A 16,937-nucleotide genomic window follows, 5' to 3' on the forward strand; every position below is an offset into this window, starting at 1 on the left:
ACATAGGATTATCGTCCTACTCAGCTATGGCGGATATTTTATCCATTTACCCACTCCAGACGTCTATTGGAGTATTTTACGGAAAAAGGGGTCTCTGAGAAAAGCACAACTGAGTTACTTTAATATCAAGCGTTAAATTAGTGCCTTACCAAACGTTGGGTACCATGTAGTGTAGTTCCTATATTCCCAATAGGCTCTGCGCATTGGAATAGTATGTATACTATAGATTAGACATAGGACTGAGGTCGACTAGGTCTCTATTGAATATACTAAACTTAATAGTGAGTGCCAGCTAGCTCAGAGGTCACTAGAAACTCTCAAATTCACAAGAAGGGATTCATTTCTGACAACTGCATATACGCGGACGATACTCAATTAATGTTCAAACTAACACCGGACAGCAAAGACTATGCCGCCAACTTTTCCAACTGTATGGCGGCTGTAGCCACCTGGATGGACAACAATTGTCTCCGTTTAAATGGCGACAAGACAGAGGTACTGGTGGTAGGGAAGGAAACCTCCATATGGTCTCACGCATGGTGGCCAAGTGAACTGGGAGAATTACCCAGTCCCGTTAAATCGGTAAGAAACCTAGGGATCATGCTAGACTCGGATTTTTCTGGCAAATCCCAAGTTAATAAAACTACAGGAATATGCTTCGGCACACTAAAGGTTCTTCGAAAAATTATCGACCTTATTCCCATCAAAGCTAGAAAAGCATTAGTCCATGCTCTCATAACTCCCCACCTGGACTACGGAAATGCTCTCCTGATGGGTCTCAATCAAAAAGGCCTACACCAGCTACAATGCATTCAAAATGCAGCGGCTCGAATGGTGTTAGGCCTCTCGAGAAGAACATCTACCAAAGCAGCCTTAACCAAGCTACATTGGCTTCCTGTCAAGGAAAGAATTAGATTCAAAAGCCTCTGCTATGCCCATCATATAGCTCATTATAAAGGCCCCACCTACCTTAGAAGTCTTCTGACCATCCATTGTCCGTTAAGAGACTTAAGATCTTCAGGAATGATGCAATTTAAACTCCCTCGCATTACGAGAGCCAAAATGGGAGGTAAATCCTTCCGTTTTTTGGCCACTAAATATTGGAACGCCCTTCCACTTCCTCTTCGGATGGAACCCTCCGAAACACTATTCAGGGCCAAATTGAAAACTCTTTTATTCCCCAAATAATTGCTGTCTTTACTCCCTCAGGTTTCATCCTCCTCAGTTTATGAATTGTAAGCAGTTAGCGCGGGGACACACAGTTTTGTGCAGCCAGGCGCTCTATAAATGTTTTTATTATTATTATTATGACAACTTTGTTTCCCAAGAATAAGAAATATATCTCTCAGAGTCGCGGAAACAATAGATAAGTATTTCACTCAGTCAATCGTGCATGTTTAGTTTCAACAGAGTTGTAGAGAAATAGAGAGATGGGCGTTTTCAATAAAATGGTTTACAAACAGTCTTGTTTCTCAACAAGAAAAGTGAATTGCTACAATCATTATGCAGACTGCAAAGTATAATGCGTACAGCCAGAATAGTATTATAAAATAATACTGTAAAGGCATTGTATGGTTTATAAGCCATATAAAGATACATAGATAAATATCCAGGCTAAAAGTACTCAACTGATGCTTCTAAAGCACGCCTACCCCAATGTACCCAACCTAAGTCTGGTACGCAGGAAGAAGCAAGTATTGTGTAGCATAGGTTTAGTTTTTCTTTGCAAAGAATCTACCAAAGGTTTCTCTAGGTTCTAATCAGCTCCATACCTTGGTTTAGAATGAAGGAGGTCTGGTATCTCGGTCTCGGGACTCGATTTCCCAACACCCTGCAAGGGGAGCCTGGAAACACTGGAGCTGGATTCTCAGCAGGAGAATGGCAGGCTCTTGATCAGAGAGTCAGCTGGAGAGTCGGCTTCCTTCTGCACTTGCTGTAGCGAGCTGCGTCGGGCAAGTAGATAGTCGAACTGCTCCGAACCACTGTAGTTTGCCATAGCAAGTGAAGGCATATTTATACCTTGAAGGTGTTTAGGAATGCCATAGCTTGAAGTAAAGTCAGGCATATGAACGTCAGGAAAGAACCCCTAAGGAATAGTTGTTCTTTGCAAAGTACATGAGTTCTTGGACAAATCAATATTCAGGCAAGGGGAAGTTCCCCCAACTTCTTAAGCTAATTTTCCAAGAAATCGTTGTGACATTTGGTACGGGTGGAAGTAGCCATGCCTGTATTTGGGTAGCATGGGCTATGCCTAAATAAGGGATTGATTTCTATGCCTATCTAAGGGCAATGTGAATTGGACCTATATAAGGACATGAATCTGGAAAATTAATTCGGAGCTCTAAATGCCACACAACAGTCGGAGACAACATAATGAATATGCTACTTACCAGTATGCATCTGTTCTTGGCATGTAGGGCTGCTGACATTCATATCTGTGCATAGATCGCCGCCTAGTGTTGGGTCCGGATGATTGCACATTGTTGTCCTGGAAGAGTCTTCGGAGTATCACGAGATAGGTGGCTCCTCCCCTGGACTACAGTGCGCATGGGCATCGACTCCATCCCCAGATTGTTTTTAGCCATTGTGGCAAAGATGGAGTGTAACACCATGAGTGATGACCATGCTAAGAGTAATTCTGAGTGCTGCAGCCGCTACAGGCGCCGGGGAGGAGGGAGGGCGATATGAATGTCAGCAGCCCTACATGCCAAGAACAGATGCATACTGGTAAGTAGCATATTCGGTTCGAGGCATGTGGGCTGCTGAATTCATATCTGTGCATAGAATACATAGCAGTCCCTCTATTAGCGGCGGCCGCCTGTGCCAGCTGCAGCAGTTTGAAAAAGTGTTTTTAGAACAGCCTGCCCTACAGCTGCCTGCTGTTTGGAGTGCACATCTACACAGTAGTGTTTAGTAAATGTGTGTGTGGTAGACCATGTGGCTGCTCTACATGTCTTCTAAAGGAATATTTCCAAGGAAAGCCATGGAGGCCCCCAACTTTCGCGTGGAGTGGGCCCGTGGGGGAACTGTTAATGTGCGCTTGGCTTTTTGACAGCAAATTTGAATGCACTTAACGATCCACCTGGCTATACCTGCTTTGGAAATTGGGTTGCCTTTGTGTTGTGGCGAAAAGGCAACAAACAGTTGTTTTGTTTTCCAAAAATCCTTGGTCCTATCTATGTAGTACATTAAAGCTCTCTTGATGTCTAGTGTGTGGAGCATTCTCTCCGCCACTGACTCAGGATTTTGGAAGAACACAGGCAGTTTTATAGTCTGATTGATATTGAACTGTGAAACCACTTTAGGAAGAAACTTAGGGTTAGTGCGAAGCACCACCCTGTTGTAGTGAATCTGTATGAATGGCTCTTGGATAGTTAGTGCCTGGAGTTCACTAATGCGTCGCAGCGATGTGATCGCTATCAGGAAAGCCACTTTCCACGTCAAGAACTGAATCTCGCATGAGTGTAGAGGCTCAAAAGGTGGACCCATCAGTCTGGTGAGGACCACATTTAGGTTCCATTCAGGAGCTGGTGGGGTCCGGGGAGGAATGACTCGTTTGAGTCCTTCCAGAAAGGCTTTAATGGCATGCACTCTGAAAAGTGAGAGATGTTGCCTGTTTTGTAGATAAGCTGCCATTGCGGACAAATGTATACGAATGGAAGCATAGGCCAGATTGCATTTGTATAGATGTAACAAATAAAAAATTATGTTGTGAGTAGATGCGTCTAGTGGGTTGATGTTGTGGTTTGCACAATAAATTACAAACCGCTTCCATTTTGCCGCATAGCATGCTCTGGTGGTGGGCTTCCTTGCCTCTCTTATGATATCCATACAGTCGGGAGGCAAGTTGAGGTAGCCAAATTCTAAGACCTCAGGAGCCAGATTGCCAGGTTGAGCTGTTGCGGATCTGGATGCTGAATGTCGCCATGGCTCTGCGTCAAAAGCCTGGGTGTGAGGTGCAGCCTTTGATGCAGTACCACGGATAGTTCTAGAAACGTGGTGTACCATGGTTGGCGTGCCCACGTCGGAGCAACCAGGATGAGTGTCATCGAGTGTTGCTTCAGCTTGCGTGCCACCAGCGGTATTAGAGGTGCTGGGGGAAAAGCGTACGCAAATCTCCCTGACCAGTTCATCCATATCGCATTGCCCTGCGACTGTGGGTGTGGAAACCTGGCAGCAAAGATTTGGCGTTTTCCTGTGTGGCGAACAGGTCTATCTCTGGATGACCCCACTGCTGGAAGTACGGGTGGAGTACTGATGGATGTATCTCCCACTCGTGCATTTGGTGGCTGTACCTGCTGAGCAAGTCCACCATTTGATTGTCCTTGCCTGGGAGGTGTTCCGCCATGAGGAAGATGTTCCTCTGAATGGCCCACTTCCACATGCTCTGAGCAAGATGAGACAACTGTGGAGAGTGTGTACCTCCCTGCTTCTGAATGTAGTACATGGGCGTCATGTTGTCCGTCCGGATCAACGCAACCTTGTTGCACAGATGTACTTTGAATGCTTTCATCGCCATGAAGATAGCCATCAGTTCTAGAAGGTTGATGTGAATCTTCTTTTGCTGCGTTGTCCATAGTCCCTGCACTGTGTAGTGGAGTACATGAGCTCCCCATCCCTGGAGAGATGTGTCCGCTGTCAGAATGATCTGTGGTACAGGCTCTTGGAACGGTCGGTCCTTGCAAAGGTTTTGTGGATTCCACCAATGCAGTTGTATGCACGACCGGTCACCAACACTAGATCTTTCAACTGTCCGTGAGCCTGATTCCACTGACGTGCTAAGCACTCCTGAAGCAGACGCATGTGTAGTCTCGCGTGAGGGACTATGAAGATGCAGGAGGCCATCATGCCTATCAACTGCATGAACACTCGTGCTGGAAGCGAGTGTTGCGGTCTGAATTTTTGTATCAGCAATTGAATGCTGTTGATCCTCACTGAATTTGGCTGTGCTTTGGCTGCCAGAGTATCTATTGTTGCGCCCAGATAATGCCGTACGTGGGCGGGCTGAAGGTGAGACTTTGGATAATTCAGTGAGAATCCCAGATCGTGAAGAAGGTGAATGGTGTGGGACATGTGGGCGGCACACTGCTCGGCCGACTTTGCTTGGATAAGCCAGTCGTCCAGATAAGGGTAGACGTGAACGTTCTGTCTCCGTAAGTGTGCAGCCACTGTCACCAGGCACTTTGTAAACACCCTGGGTGCCGTCGTCACTCCGAAAGGGAGAACCTTGAATTGATAATGCTGATTCTGAATGGTGAACCTGAGGTATTTTTTGTGTGATGGGTGTATGAAAATATGCATCCTTCAGATCCAATGTTGCGAGTAAATCTCCCTGACTGAGTAACGGTAGAACCTGCTGCAATGTTAGCATGTGAAAGTGCTCTGATAGAATGTACTGGTTTAGGGGTCTGAGGTCCAGTATGGGTCTGAGGGACCTGTCCTTTTTTGGGATCAAGAAGTACAGCGAGTACACTCCTGTACCTCTTTCTTCCACAGGCACAAGCTCGATTGCTCCTTTTTGCAGCATGAGGACTACCTCTTGCTGCAATAATTGCAAATGCTCTGTGGACATAGGACGTGTCTTGGGGGCATGTTGGGTGGAGTGGATGTTAACTCCAGACAATAACCGTACTGGATAAGCTTCCTGACCCACCTGTCTGTGGTGATGGATTTCCAGACCGGCAGGAACCGTTGTAGTCTCCCCCCGACCGGTGTGGTATGGTCGGGGGGCAGTGACAAGGCGTCACTGTTTGTTAGTGGCGGAGGATCTGGAGCTGTTGTTTCCACGACCTCTGCCCTTGGCGCTGTTTCCACGATAGCCACCTCTACGTTGTTTGGTGTATGTGGTTTGCGCGCCACCTTTATTGTACTGTGTTTGCTGGGTCAGCTGGCCTCTGGAAACTCCTCTATTGCTTGAGCGACGAAAAGAACCACCCCTGAACTGCTGCGACTGGAGAGCCCCCATAGACTTTGCAGTTTCAGTGTCCTTTTTGATTTTTTACAAGGTGGTGTCCACCCCTGGGCCAAATAAATGATCAGGGTTTACAGGCTGATTTAGTATGGTGGTCTGTATCTCTGGCTTGAACCCGGAGATTCTGAGCCAGGCATGTCGCCTTAACATGATACTTGTGTTAATGGCTCTGGCCGCGGTGTCTGCTGCGTCCAGAGCACATTTGATGGAAGCATTTGATATGAGCTTTCCTTCCTGTATGAGCATCTCTGCTGCCTCCTTATATTCATCTGGCAAGTGTTGTAACAGGGTCTCAAGTGTATCGTAATGGGCCCTGTCATATCTGGCTAAGAGTGCCTGAGTGTTTGAAATGCGCCAGATATTGGCCGCTTGAGCTGCCACCCTTTTCCCTGATGCTTCTAGCACTTTAGATTCTTTATCAGGGGGAGGAGCATCACCCGTTGTTTGCGAGTTCGCCCTCTTCCGGGCATTGGAAACAACCAGAGAGTCCAACAGCAACTGTCCCTTAATGTAGGTAGGGTCCCCAGGCGCCGGTTTGTACTTTTTTTCAATTCTGGGGTTTATCACCCTGGCCCTTGTGGGCTCTTTAAATATGTCTCCAGCATGTTTTAAGACACCCTTTAGCATTGGCAGAGTTTTGACAGTCCTCTCTGAGGTGGAAAAGGTGTCAAACAGAAAATCCACTTCAATAGGGTCAGTATGGAGCTGGACATCATGATTTCTGGCTGCCCTTTCAATAAGTGCATTAAACGCCGCCGAGTCTTCAGTAGGCGATGTTTTTACAGCATACACATGACTGTCCGGGGCAGTGTGTGGATCCCCTGGGTCAGCAGCGTCCGCCCAGGGTTCATTGTGATCTTCTGGATCAGTGTCCACAGGATAGCTGTACTCCTCATTGTCACCTTCCCCTGTCTCAACATCCGAGTAAGTGGGCGAAACAGGAGCAGTGTCTTGGCCACGTGGAGATATAGGTTCGACAAGAACGGGTGTTGTAGTAGAATCCTTCTTCTTTTTCAATGGGATTCTATATGACTCCATAGGCTGCTCCAGGGCGATTTTTCGTTTGTAAATTGAAAGTCTGCCCGTGTCGGCATCAATGAATTGTTCCGTTTGCTCTTCAAGCGAGGGTTGTCGATGCTTTGTGACCAGTACCGCAGTTGTGGGCTTCGCCACCGTGGGCACCTTCTTGGACGCTTCGACGGCCATCTTAGGGGCGAAGGCCTTAGGTACCACTTTCGGCAGCAGCGTGAACTGGATGGGCGCCGGCGATATTTGAGGTTTACTGGCAGGCTTTGGTGGTGGAGTATCCTTTGGTCCGACAGCCGAAGCCTTTTCCTTAATTCGCTTCAGCGATTCCGACACCTGCTTCGAGAAGGAGGCGGACGGCTGCGTCGACTCGAAGGGTTCCTTGTCTGGTCGACGCGTAGGATCGAGAACCTTCTGAGGTCCGAGTCCTTTGTCTGTGTCGACGGTCTTTGTCGCCGATTTTTTCGGGTCGACGTCTTTGACCAGTTTTTTCGGTGTCCCAGTCTTCGGCTCGACACCCTTTAGCGACCTCACCGGGTCGATAACACCTTTATGCTTCGTCGGTGCCGATAGTTCAGAGGACTTCGAGCCGACCAAAGCAATACGCACTTTCGGTTTCGATTTCGCCTCTAGTGCTTTTGGTCGCGTAGATACCGAAGCTTTCTCTTTCGGTTTCGATTTGGCAACCCGTAGCTCCTTAGAAGTGTCCGAAGCCGGGCCCGAAGGCGAGGCTGTAGAACCCAGTGGAAGATCTTGAGTAAGGCCATGTGGCGATCCCTCGACCTGAGCCTTATTAAGTGTCTCGGCCCCAGTATCAGTGTTCGGGCCTAGCTCCTCGCTTGAGCTATCTTCCATGGCCCCAAAGGCCCCATCGTCGTCTCCTACCTCGTCGACGACGTCTTCAGTATCGACCATCTCAATATCAGCGTCGTAGCTGGAGTCGATCTCCGATGCGGGATCAGACAGGTTCTCTCGAACCTCCCGCTCTGCACCCTCATCGTCCTCAAAGATGTTTACTGGGTCAGGTGTCGTCTGCTGGGCTTCCTTGCTCGCTGCGCTGCGCGTCGAAGTCGAATCGTCTAATTGGAGTGGAAACGAGAACAAGCCATACAGCTGGCTTCATCGTGATCCGGCGACAGGCACTTGTTGCACACCGGGTGGACGTCGATGTGAGGATATTTCGAGTTGCACACGGGACATCTCTTGAACGGGCTCCATTCCATGATGGTTCGTCGATTAGGCCTCTGGCGTCGACTGGGCCTTCAGTGCTGAAAAGCCACGCGGCTCCTCTGGATGTCCGGCTCAGGAACTGAGCTGGAACAGAACTGGGCACCGATCGCAAGACAATACCGACGATAAACTAAAGGCCTTTTGGCCAAAAAGAACGTTTTTTATCGATTCCGAACTGGAGTTAACAAATATGCATCGGAACCCAATGGCAGAAAAAACAATCTGGGGATGGAGTCGATGCCCATGCGCACTGTAGTCCAGGGGATGAGCCACCTATCTCGTGATACTTCGAAGACTCTTCCAGGACAACAATGTGCAATCATCCGGACCCAACACTAGGCGGCTATCTATGCACATATATGAATTCAGCAGCCCACATGCCTCGAACTCTTTGTACTGGTGCATTCCCACTCCATTTCCTAAATATAACCAACCTTAAACCTTCTCTATCGAGACCAAAACCCCGCCATTACCTTTCTATTCAAATCCTTGAACCACCAGTATGGTTATTGCTGTCCAAAAGTATACATATGAAGGTTATTTCCTAAAACCTAGCTACATGGACATTTAGAAAACAACCATTTCAATAAGAAGCCTCAGTTTGTGAGCAAAATATCAAAATATAACATGACTTTCAACTTACACTGACACTTCATAGCAACTGTAATGTCTATGTTAATTCTTAATTTGCTGCAAGATAAAAAGAAAAAAAGGTTCTTAGGTCAAAAACAGTAAGCAACCTCCTAAATACATTTGTAAATTAGTTCTATAAGGAAAAGAGGGCTGAAACATTAGCTCATAACAATGAACAGTGTAACTTAAGTAAACAATCTAAAAGGTAATAGCATGGGTTGAGCTTAATACAAGGCTGTAAAATGTATGTACAATCACTAGAACCTTTACATAATATTGCCCAATAAATACATTATCCACACTACTTCAGCCGGTCTACTACATCAGATGTCATTACATCACCAGATTAAATATATAACCCTACTCTATAGGAGAAGCATTTTTGGTAGTGCCATCCAATTTCAGATTTGCCATCAGTCTGGTTGCAAGACTGTCAAACTGCTGTCATATTTTGCACATAACAGTCTAATTTCAATTCACTGATTAGCTTTACTCTATATTTTCTGCGTGCCCTTTTTCCACTTTCTGTATTACTAAACAGGATATACTTCAGTTGAACATTTCTCCAGAATATAAACATATTTCAAGTTGAAATTATTGATAGCTGGCTGCTACAATCAAGTATGTCCACCCTCTTTTACTAAATGTAAATCTTACATCTGTATGACGCCATCACTCAGAGCAGCCTCAAAGACTGCATGGTTGATAATACCAGGATCTCACATGTATTAGGTTTTCCTTTCAAATTTCAAAAGTTCTGGTATTCCGAGAGTCTCACATGTTGTCTTGATGTAATTTAGCCAAGGTATTCCTGCAGCTCAGATCGATAAGAAGTGAGGTCCTGGCTGCTCCAAATGCGGCGCCAAAATGTTAGGGGCTTTAGCCCTAGTTCTTCTGTGATTGGCCTCAGAGCCAAGTCCAGTCTCAGGGGCAGGAGTGGAGTACTTGATGGTAGGGCAGTCAACTGCCTTATAAATTTATTTTCTGTCACCTGTAGGTTAGAAGATGACGTGTGACCCCACATCTCCCCCCCCGTAGATAGCACCACCCCGAGCCTGCATTTTATAGATTTGGATAGCGGGGGACAGAGGGCGGAAAGTTGACTTTGATGCAATTCTCATGATGCCCCCCGCCTTCTGAGCCAACTTCATGTTGACTTTTATCTGGTGGGCCCCCCACGTCAGGTTTTGATTTAGCGTTATCCCAAAATACTATATGGTGTATACCCTTTCCAGACGCACTGAACCAAGTAAGGGATTTGGACGCTTTGGGAACTTGGGATTTAGGATCATAAATTTTGTTTTTTGGGGGTTAATTTCGAGGCACGTTTCTGTGCAGAAGTCCTGGAATCCATCGAGCACCCTCTGTATGCCCATCGGAGTTTTAGATAGCAGCAGGGTGTCGTCCGCAAACATAATGGCGGGCACCCTGCTGCCAGTCAGTTTTGGGGCGTCGGTGTTGGCAATCCCGGTCAGGTGTGAGATTACCACGTTCACAAAGAGGCAGAACAGGGTAGGTGCAAGCACACAACCCTGCCTCACCCCTCTGCGAACGGGGAAGCTTTCAGTCAGTTTCCCACTTCTCCCACATCTGACCCTTGCGAAATTGTTATGATGTAATTTAATCAAAATCGCAAGGATGTCTTTCGGGACGCCTAGTTCTATCATTACCTCCCACAATTTTGCTCTTGGCACTAAGTCGAAGGCGGCACGCAGGTCCACGAAGAACCGTGCATAGGGTGCCGCCCTCGATAAGTGCCCTCCTCCAATTTATGAGATTTAATCTAAATACTTGGTCAATTGTGGAGACACCCCTCCTGAATCCAGCCTGGTACGGGCTGAGAATGTCCGTTTCCTCCAGCCAATTCTGCAAGCGATTCAGTATTAATCTACCAAATAGCTTTTGCGAGACATCAATGAGGCTTATGGGGCGATAGTTGGCTGGGAGCAGAGGGGATCCCTTTTTAAATATAGGGACCACCTCTGCGCCCAGCCAAGTATCTGGAACCTCCATACCCCCAAGAACTGCATTAAATATCAACAGTAGATACGGTGCCCATATCTCTGGTTCCTGCTTAAAAAGGTCTCCAGGGACCCCGTCCAACCCCGGTGCTTTACCTCCTGCCAGCCCCGCAATTGCGGCGCGGACTTCTTTTAGCAAGAAGGGTTCACCCACCTGACTAGTCATAGGAATGCTATTAGGATTGGTTTGGGGCATACCCTCCATTGAGTATTGGGATTGATAGTGCTCCTGCCATAGGCCAGGAGCAATATTGGGTTCAATAGCAGAGGGGAGATCCTCTGACCCGTGGTTAACCACTCGCCAGAATTTACTTGAATCTTTATTAGCTAATGCCTCAGATAGATCTTCCCAATGCTTTTGGTCCCATTCGGCCTTGGCATTTACCAGCAGTGTCCTATAGGCCAGTCTTTTCCCTTGTATTATCTCGCGGCATCCGTGCGCCTTTATTACAGATAAAAGTTCTCGTTTTGATTCCCGGCATGCGGCATTATACCAGGATTTTTTGTTTAACACACTGGTTTTGGCTGGTGCTTTTGAGAATAGGTCTAACTCTAGTGTGTTTATTAGTTTTTTGTGGGTTTGTCCCAATGATTCTATATTCCCTCGGTGATCTAATTTATCGGCAAGACCAAATGCCTTTTCAAGTACTGGAGTAATTCTGGCGTAAAGCCTAGATAGTGTTACGTCATTTGTTGCCAGCTTCCCCCACCTCACTCTCCTCCTATTATTCTCTAAGAGTAGCCCAGTGGTCGCATTTCCATTTTTCAAACCCGTGTCCTCTATACCAGGAATGGCGTATTCAAGTATAAGGGCGTTGTGGTCGCTATCCTCTCTGCTCAGTACCCTAAAATCAATTATTCACGTTCAGTTTGATATTTGGACTAGAATATAATCTAGTCTGGATTCGCTGCCTGGTTTGTTGAAAGTACATTTGCTGGGGTTGTCTGATTTTGTACGCCCATTGCATGCTCTTAGACCATAATTAAGGGTCAATGCTGTTATCTGTAATGCAAGGGGTGTCCAGGCTCTTGGTGGGGGAGCCACCGTATCTGATATCAGGCAACTAACATCCTCCTCTAAGGAGGGTCCATCCAGCAAACCAGGGAGTGGCTCGTAGTGGGAATTGAGGTCTCCTGCTACCAACTGTGGGAGATCCCTTGGGATATCGCTCAGGAAGGCTGAGAGATCCTCGATCGTTTTCGATTCCCCTGATATTGGCACGGGTCTCGAGTAAACATTTATGACCAACAACTTAACCAGATTTGGCCATTCTAGGAGGACGGGTAAAATATCCTCAGAATCCTCGGCTAAACACCTAGCCTTACAGCCCAGGTGGGAGGCAATCAAAGTTGCCAACCCTCCTGACAGACGTCCCTTTCCCTCCCATTTTGCTTTTTTTGAAAAAACTTCAAAACCTGGGCACGTGAACTCCTCTCTTGCCCAGGTTTCCTGAAAAAGGCAGATTCCTTTTGAGCTGATGAGTGGCAGCCAGTCGGGACATTCGATTTTGTTGCCAATACCTGCTACGTTCCATGAAATTATGTTAAGCGCAGCAGGTCTTGGAGATGGTAGCTCGGTATCAGACAGGTTGTTCTCTGTGGGGGCAAGAATAGGATTTGCCATTAAAGTTTGTGGCAGTTCTCCTTGTCCAAACTCTAAATTGATAATATTATCCCCTACATCAACTGTGCGACTAGCGTGGTCTTGGTAATAGTTAAGTGTGTCAGGAGTGGTTTTTAATTGTATTTGTGACCGGGGTTGGTCTCCGGTGATAGATCTATCCTCGCCATGATTTGCTATAACAGGGTGGTCCACCACCCTGATGTTGGAATCAACCAGTCAATCAACCATTTCCAGGGTGCTGTACCTGTTTGAAGTTGGAAGGTAGGCTGGGTGATGCAATCTATGTGGGCCAGGGACTCCTCTCGGTCTACCACCCCATCCCCCTCTCCTTCTGGTGCTATACTCCCACCCCTCCCCCTCTCCGTATACCGGTGGGTATTCAGGGTGCGTGTTCCTGCGGTAATAAGGCTCCATCCTCCGTGCACTGTTGCTTTACCACTCTCCCAATAACTCCTGATGGTGCCCCCATTTAGGATCTTCTGATAGATAGATACTTGATGGGTAGAAGAACGAGAGGGGGAGAGCCTGGATTAAGTTCCCTTGATCGTCCGGGGCCCAGCTGCAAATGTACAAGGCTGTCCTTGGCTCCCTAAAGCTGACCACGATGCAATCACCCCTGACTGTCTTTCTCAGGTTACCCACCCAAGCGACGCGTCTCACCATGAGTACATCGCTAGTTGTTCCTTGCGGGAGGGGTCTGTATTTGGACAACCAGTTGATAACTTTGTTTTTGAGCGAGGCTGTCGTCTCAATGGAGTTGCGAGATAGTTCAGGCACCCCCACCAAGATCACTGTGTAGGGGGACGCCTCCGGTGGTAAGTTTACGGGTTTAGATTTCCGAGAGTTAGTCTGGATGTTGTCTAAGGGCCTCGTAGCACTCTTAACTTTGTCTGGGGGGTTGGACTTATCTGTGGGTTTGCTAGTTGTGTTTAAAGTCGTAGGAGTCGGTGTCTGAATTTGTATGGGTGATTGAATTTGTGTGGATGGTATAGTTTTACTTGCACTAGCAGGGGCTTGCATCGACTTATTTTGGTTGGGTTTAGATTTTATATTTTGCGAGGTGGGTGGACCAGTTTTCTTATCGGGATTGTGTGATCTATACTCTTTTTAGGCATACTGTCTGACCCTACTTTGGTTCCCTTGGTTTCTGACTTAAGACTGTCTGCCAGCAGGACTGTTGATTTTTCGATATTGACCAGCCTTGCTTCGATCTTTATCAGTCGGGCTTCCAAGGGGCTTAAAAGTGACCTAATAAGTGAGCCTATATCTGCAAGAGTAATGTCCTCATTTGTGGAGTCTATGGAAATATCAGCTTGGTGGAAGGGTGGATCTGTAGGTCGAGAGGCGGTTTTTTGAGCGTTCCTAATATTCATAGGTGGTTGCCCCGGAGTGTTGCCGCCAAGGGTGCCAGCAACACCCACAGGTTTAGGCTCTGATGTTTTTAGCTTGCTACCGCCTTTGGTTTGCCCCCTTTTTTTCTTTTTTTTTTGAATGGCTCCCTCCCTTGCCCCCCTCTGTGGTTCTGAGGTATTCTCGGTAATGCAAGGGGTAGCCAGATCCTTACTAGCGGTTGGAGGTGGAACAGTTGATATGCGAGTCATTGGTAAGGTCATGAGGCTCATGTCCTCTAGGTCCTTTAAGCCCTCCATAGTTAGGTCCGGATTGAAGACAGATTGGTTTGTCTCTAAACCCTTCTGAGTAGTACTGTGAGGTTCTAGCCTTTCTTCCGGTGTCTTAACCTAAGCCATTGGCCCCATTGATGATCTCCTCACCCAGTCAATCTCTTGAGAGATACGTCGTTCTAGCACGGAGATTTCATCTATCAGCAGTGAGCCAGCTTTAACAAAATAATTATCAATAGTACCTTTGGGAACTCCAACTCCGGCCTGTGCGGATTTGCTTCTCATTTCCCTGGTGGTCATCGTGGAATCCCGGTGGGCCAAGTCCGTTGAAAATGAGGCGATGGTATTGGGCCGGCCAGGGGGAGTTGCCCAGGCCCGGTCTCTCCGGGCCTCGAACGGCCTCAAACGGCCTCAAACGGCCTCAAACGGCCTCAAACGGCCTCAAACGACCTCAAACGGCCTCAAACGGCCTCAAACGACCTCAAACGGCCTCAAACGGCCTCAAACGGCCTCAAACGGCCTCAAACGGCCTCAAACGACCTCAAACGACCTCGAACGGCCTCAAACGGCCTCAAACGACCTCAAACGGCCTCAAACGGCCTCAAACGGCCCGCCCTTTGCCCGGGCTTCGGCCCGCCCTTTGCCCGGGCTTCGCTCCGCGCTTTGCCCCGCGCGCGTCCCGCTTGCGCATCCGGCGCGGTCTGTTTATAACGGGAGGTGGGCGGGAAGAGGACCAGCTGTGGCGAGTCTCCAGACGCAACGCCAGCTGGTCCTCGCAGTCCCGCAGGGGTTAGGCGTCGCTGCAAGGCTCCTCTCGCTGTTGTTAGGAGTCCTGTGATGGTCCGGTATGCTCGAGCGGCTCCCGCGAAGCGGGGGCCGCGAGAAGTAGGCAAAGTATGCACAGTCAATGGGGAATTCGACCAGAAGGCAAGCAGGCAAGAAGTCAGCCCGTCTCGCAGCACACACAGCACCCGAGCCCTCCGCAGATTTATCCGAGCTGGAGGGGGGCGGGAAGAGGACCAGCTGTGGCGAGTCTCCAGACGCAACGCCCGCTGGTCCTCGCAGTCCCGCAGGGGTTAGGCGTCGCTGCAAGGCTCCTCTCGCTGTTGTTAGGAGTCCTGTGATGGTCCGGTATGCTCGAGCGGCTCCCGCGAAGCGGGGCCGCGAGAAGTAGGCAAAGTATGCACAGTCAATGGGGAATTCGACCAGAAGGCAAACAGGCAAGAAGTCAGCCCGTCCCGCAGCACACGAGCCCTCCGCAGATTTATCCGAGCGGGAGGGGGGCGGGAAGAGGACCAGCTGTGGCGAGTCTCCAGACGCAACGACCGCTGGTCCTCGCAGTCCCGCAGGGGTTAGGCGTCGCTGCAAGGCTCCTCTCGCTGTGGTTAGGAGTCCTGTGATGGTCTGGTATGCTCGAGCGGCTCCCGCGAAGCGAGGGCCGCGAGAAGTAGGCAAAGTATGCACAGTCAATGGGGAATTCGACCAGAAGGCAAGAAGTCAGCCCGTCCCGAAGCACCAATCATACTTTGTTGAATCCTTTGGCATAACACTTCATGCCATAAGTGAAACGTGCCAATGTAGTAATTTTCAATATATATTAAAGCTCAAAGCCTAAAATCACATGTCCGCTGGTCCTAGGGGCGTTAAGTATAAAAGGTCTGAATCTCAGAGCAAACTATTATAATCAGGGGCGTATCTTAGCCAATATTGTTGGCAGGGTGCGAGTCTGAGATTTCCCAACAAGCACTGTGGCATGCCGACCTCAGAAGGACAGGCAGCTGTGTTTGAGAAGAGTGGAGGCAGCTTTGGTTCTGATAACTATTTTGGAGCTGAAGTCAAGGTAGCCCCAGCATATCCTTCCACCTTTAAATCACTGAAGAGTACCATGCAGCAGTGTCTGCACATAGAATGAGAGCGTATTCTGTGAAGAAGTAGCCTGTCGGGAGCAGAGAGGTCCATTTTTACCTCCAGTACTGACCAGGCTGCGTCCTGGGCAATCATAATTCTCTTCGTCCAGGATGTTCCTAAGCTGGCAGCAAGTCTTAGAGGTAGAACAGAGTCCAACTGGAATTTCACAACTCCTCCGCAAAGAACAAAGACACACTGTGTCAAGTCATATATAGCAAGACAAACAGATATGAACCTTTTTTCTTTTTAATATAACACACATGTTGTATTTCTGACCGCTATAAATGAGAGCTGTCATTACTATCAAGCGCCTTGATAGCCTCTCCAGTGATAAGTCGGGTTTTATAAATCCTGGTTAATTGATAGTGTGTTTATGGGATAACAATTGCACTAGACATTGGAGAACCGTAAACCAGACTCAACATTAGAAGGATGGAATTTCTTTAAAATTGTGGCCTACAGATTACTACATGTTTTCTGAGGAAGTGTTCAGCTGGCCGAACCAAGGAACCAGCTTACAAACTGTAACAAGCATTCACAATGCAATAGGTCTCGCACGGACATTATTTTGCGCTATTGACATTGTAAACAACATTGTTTTTTTTTTTGCCTTTTGTAAAACATAAATAAAAGCCATTTGCTATTGACTATTGACATTGCAAATGACAATGGCTTTTATTTGTTTCTTTTTTAAAACATAGATAAAACGCATTGGTATTAACAATGACAATAACTAAACTTTTAGCTATTGGCATTTTAACCCCTTCCATGCTGGTGACGAACCCCAGCCGTCATGCACTACGGTGCTCGTGTGCAGATGACGGCTGGGGTTCGTCATGACCCGCCCCTGTTCGTTTGTTTACCGCACGGGGGCGGAATCGGGCCAGCAGGGAAGGGGTTAA

General features: G+C 47.9%; 1 protein-coding gene and 1 pseudogene across 2 annotated transcripts in view; both read right to left on the reverse strand.

Annotated features, from left to right (window-relative positions):
- Positions 1 to 16,937, reverse strand: part of LOC147659505 (endoplasmic reticulum-Golgi intermediate compartment protein 2-like) — a 234,829-nt gene that overhangs the window by 205,579 nt on the left and 12,313 nt on the right. Inside the window, exon 2 of one of the 2 annotated variants that reach the window (XM_086951691.1) lies at positions 8,871 to 8,917. The exons of the other annotated variant lie outside the window; for it this stretch is intronic. Coding sequence (XP_086807817.1) covers positions 8,871 to 8,917 — 47 coding nt within the window. The remainder of the gene's footprint in view (positions 1 to 8,870; positions 8,918 to 16,937) is intronic. 2 annotated transcript variants of the gene reach the window in all.
- Positions 813 to 7,177, reverse strand: LOC147659506 (uncharacterized; annotated as a pseudogene).

Source organism: Lissotriton vulgaris, unplaced genomic scaffold (genome assembly GCF_964263255.1).
Source record: "Lissotriton vulgaris unplaced genomic scaffold, aLisVul1.2 SCAFFOLD_703, whole genome shotgun sequence".
NCBI lineage: Eukaryota > Metazoa > Chordata > Amphibia > Caudata > Salamandridae > Lissotriton > Lissotriton vulgaris.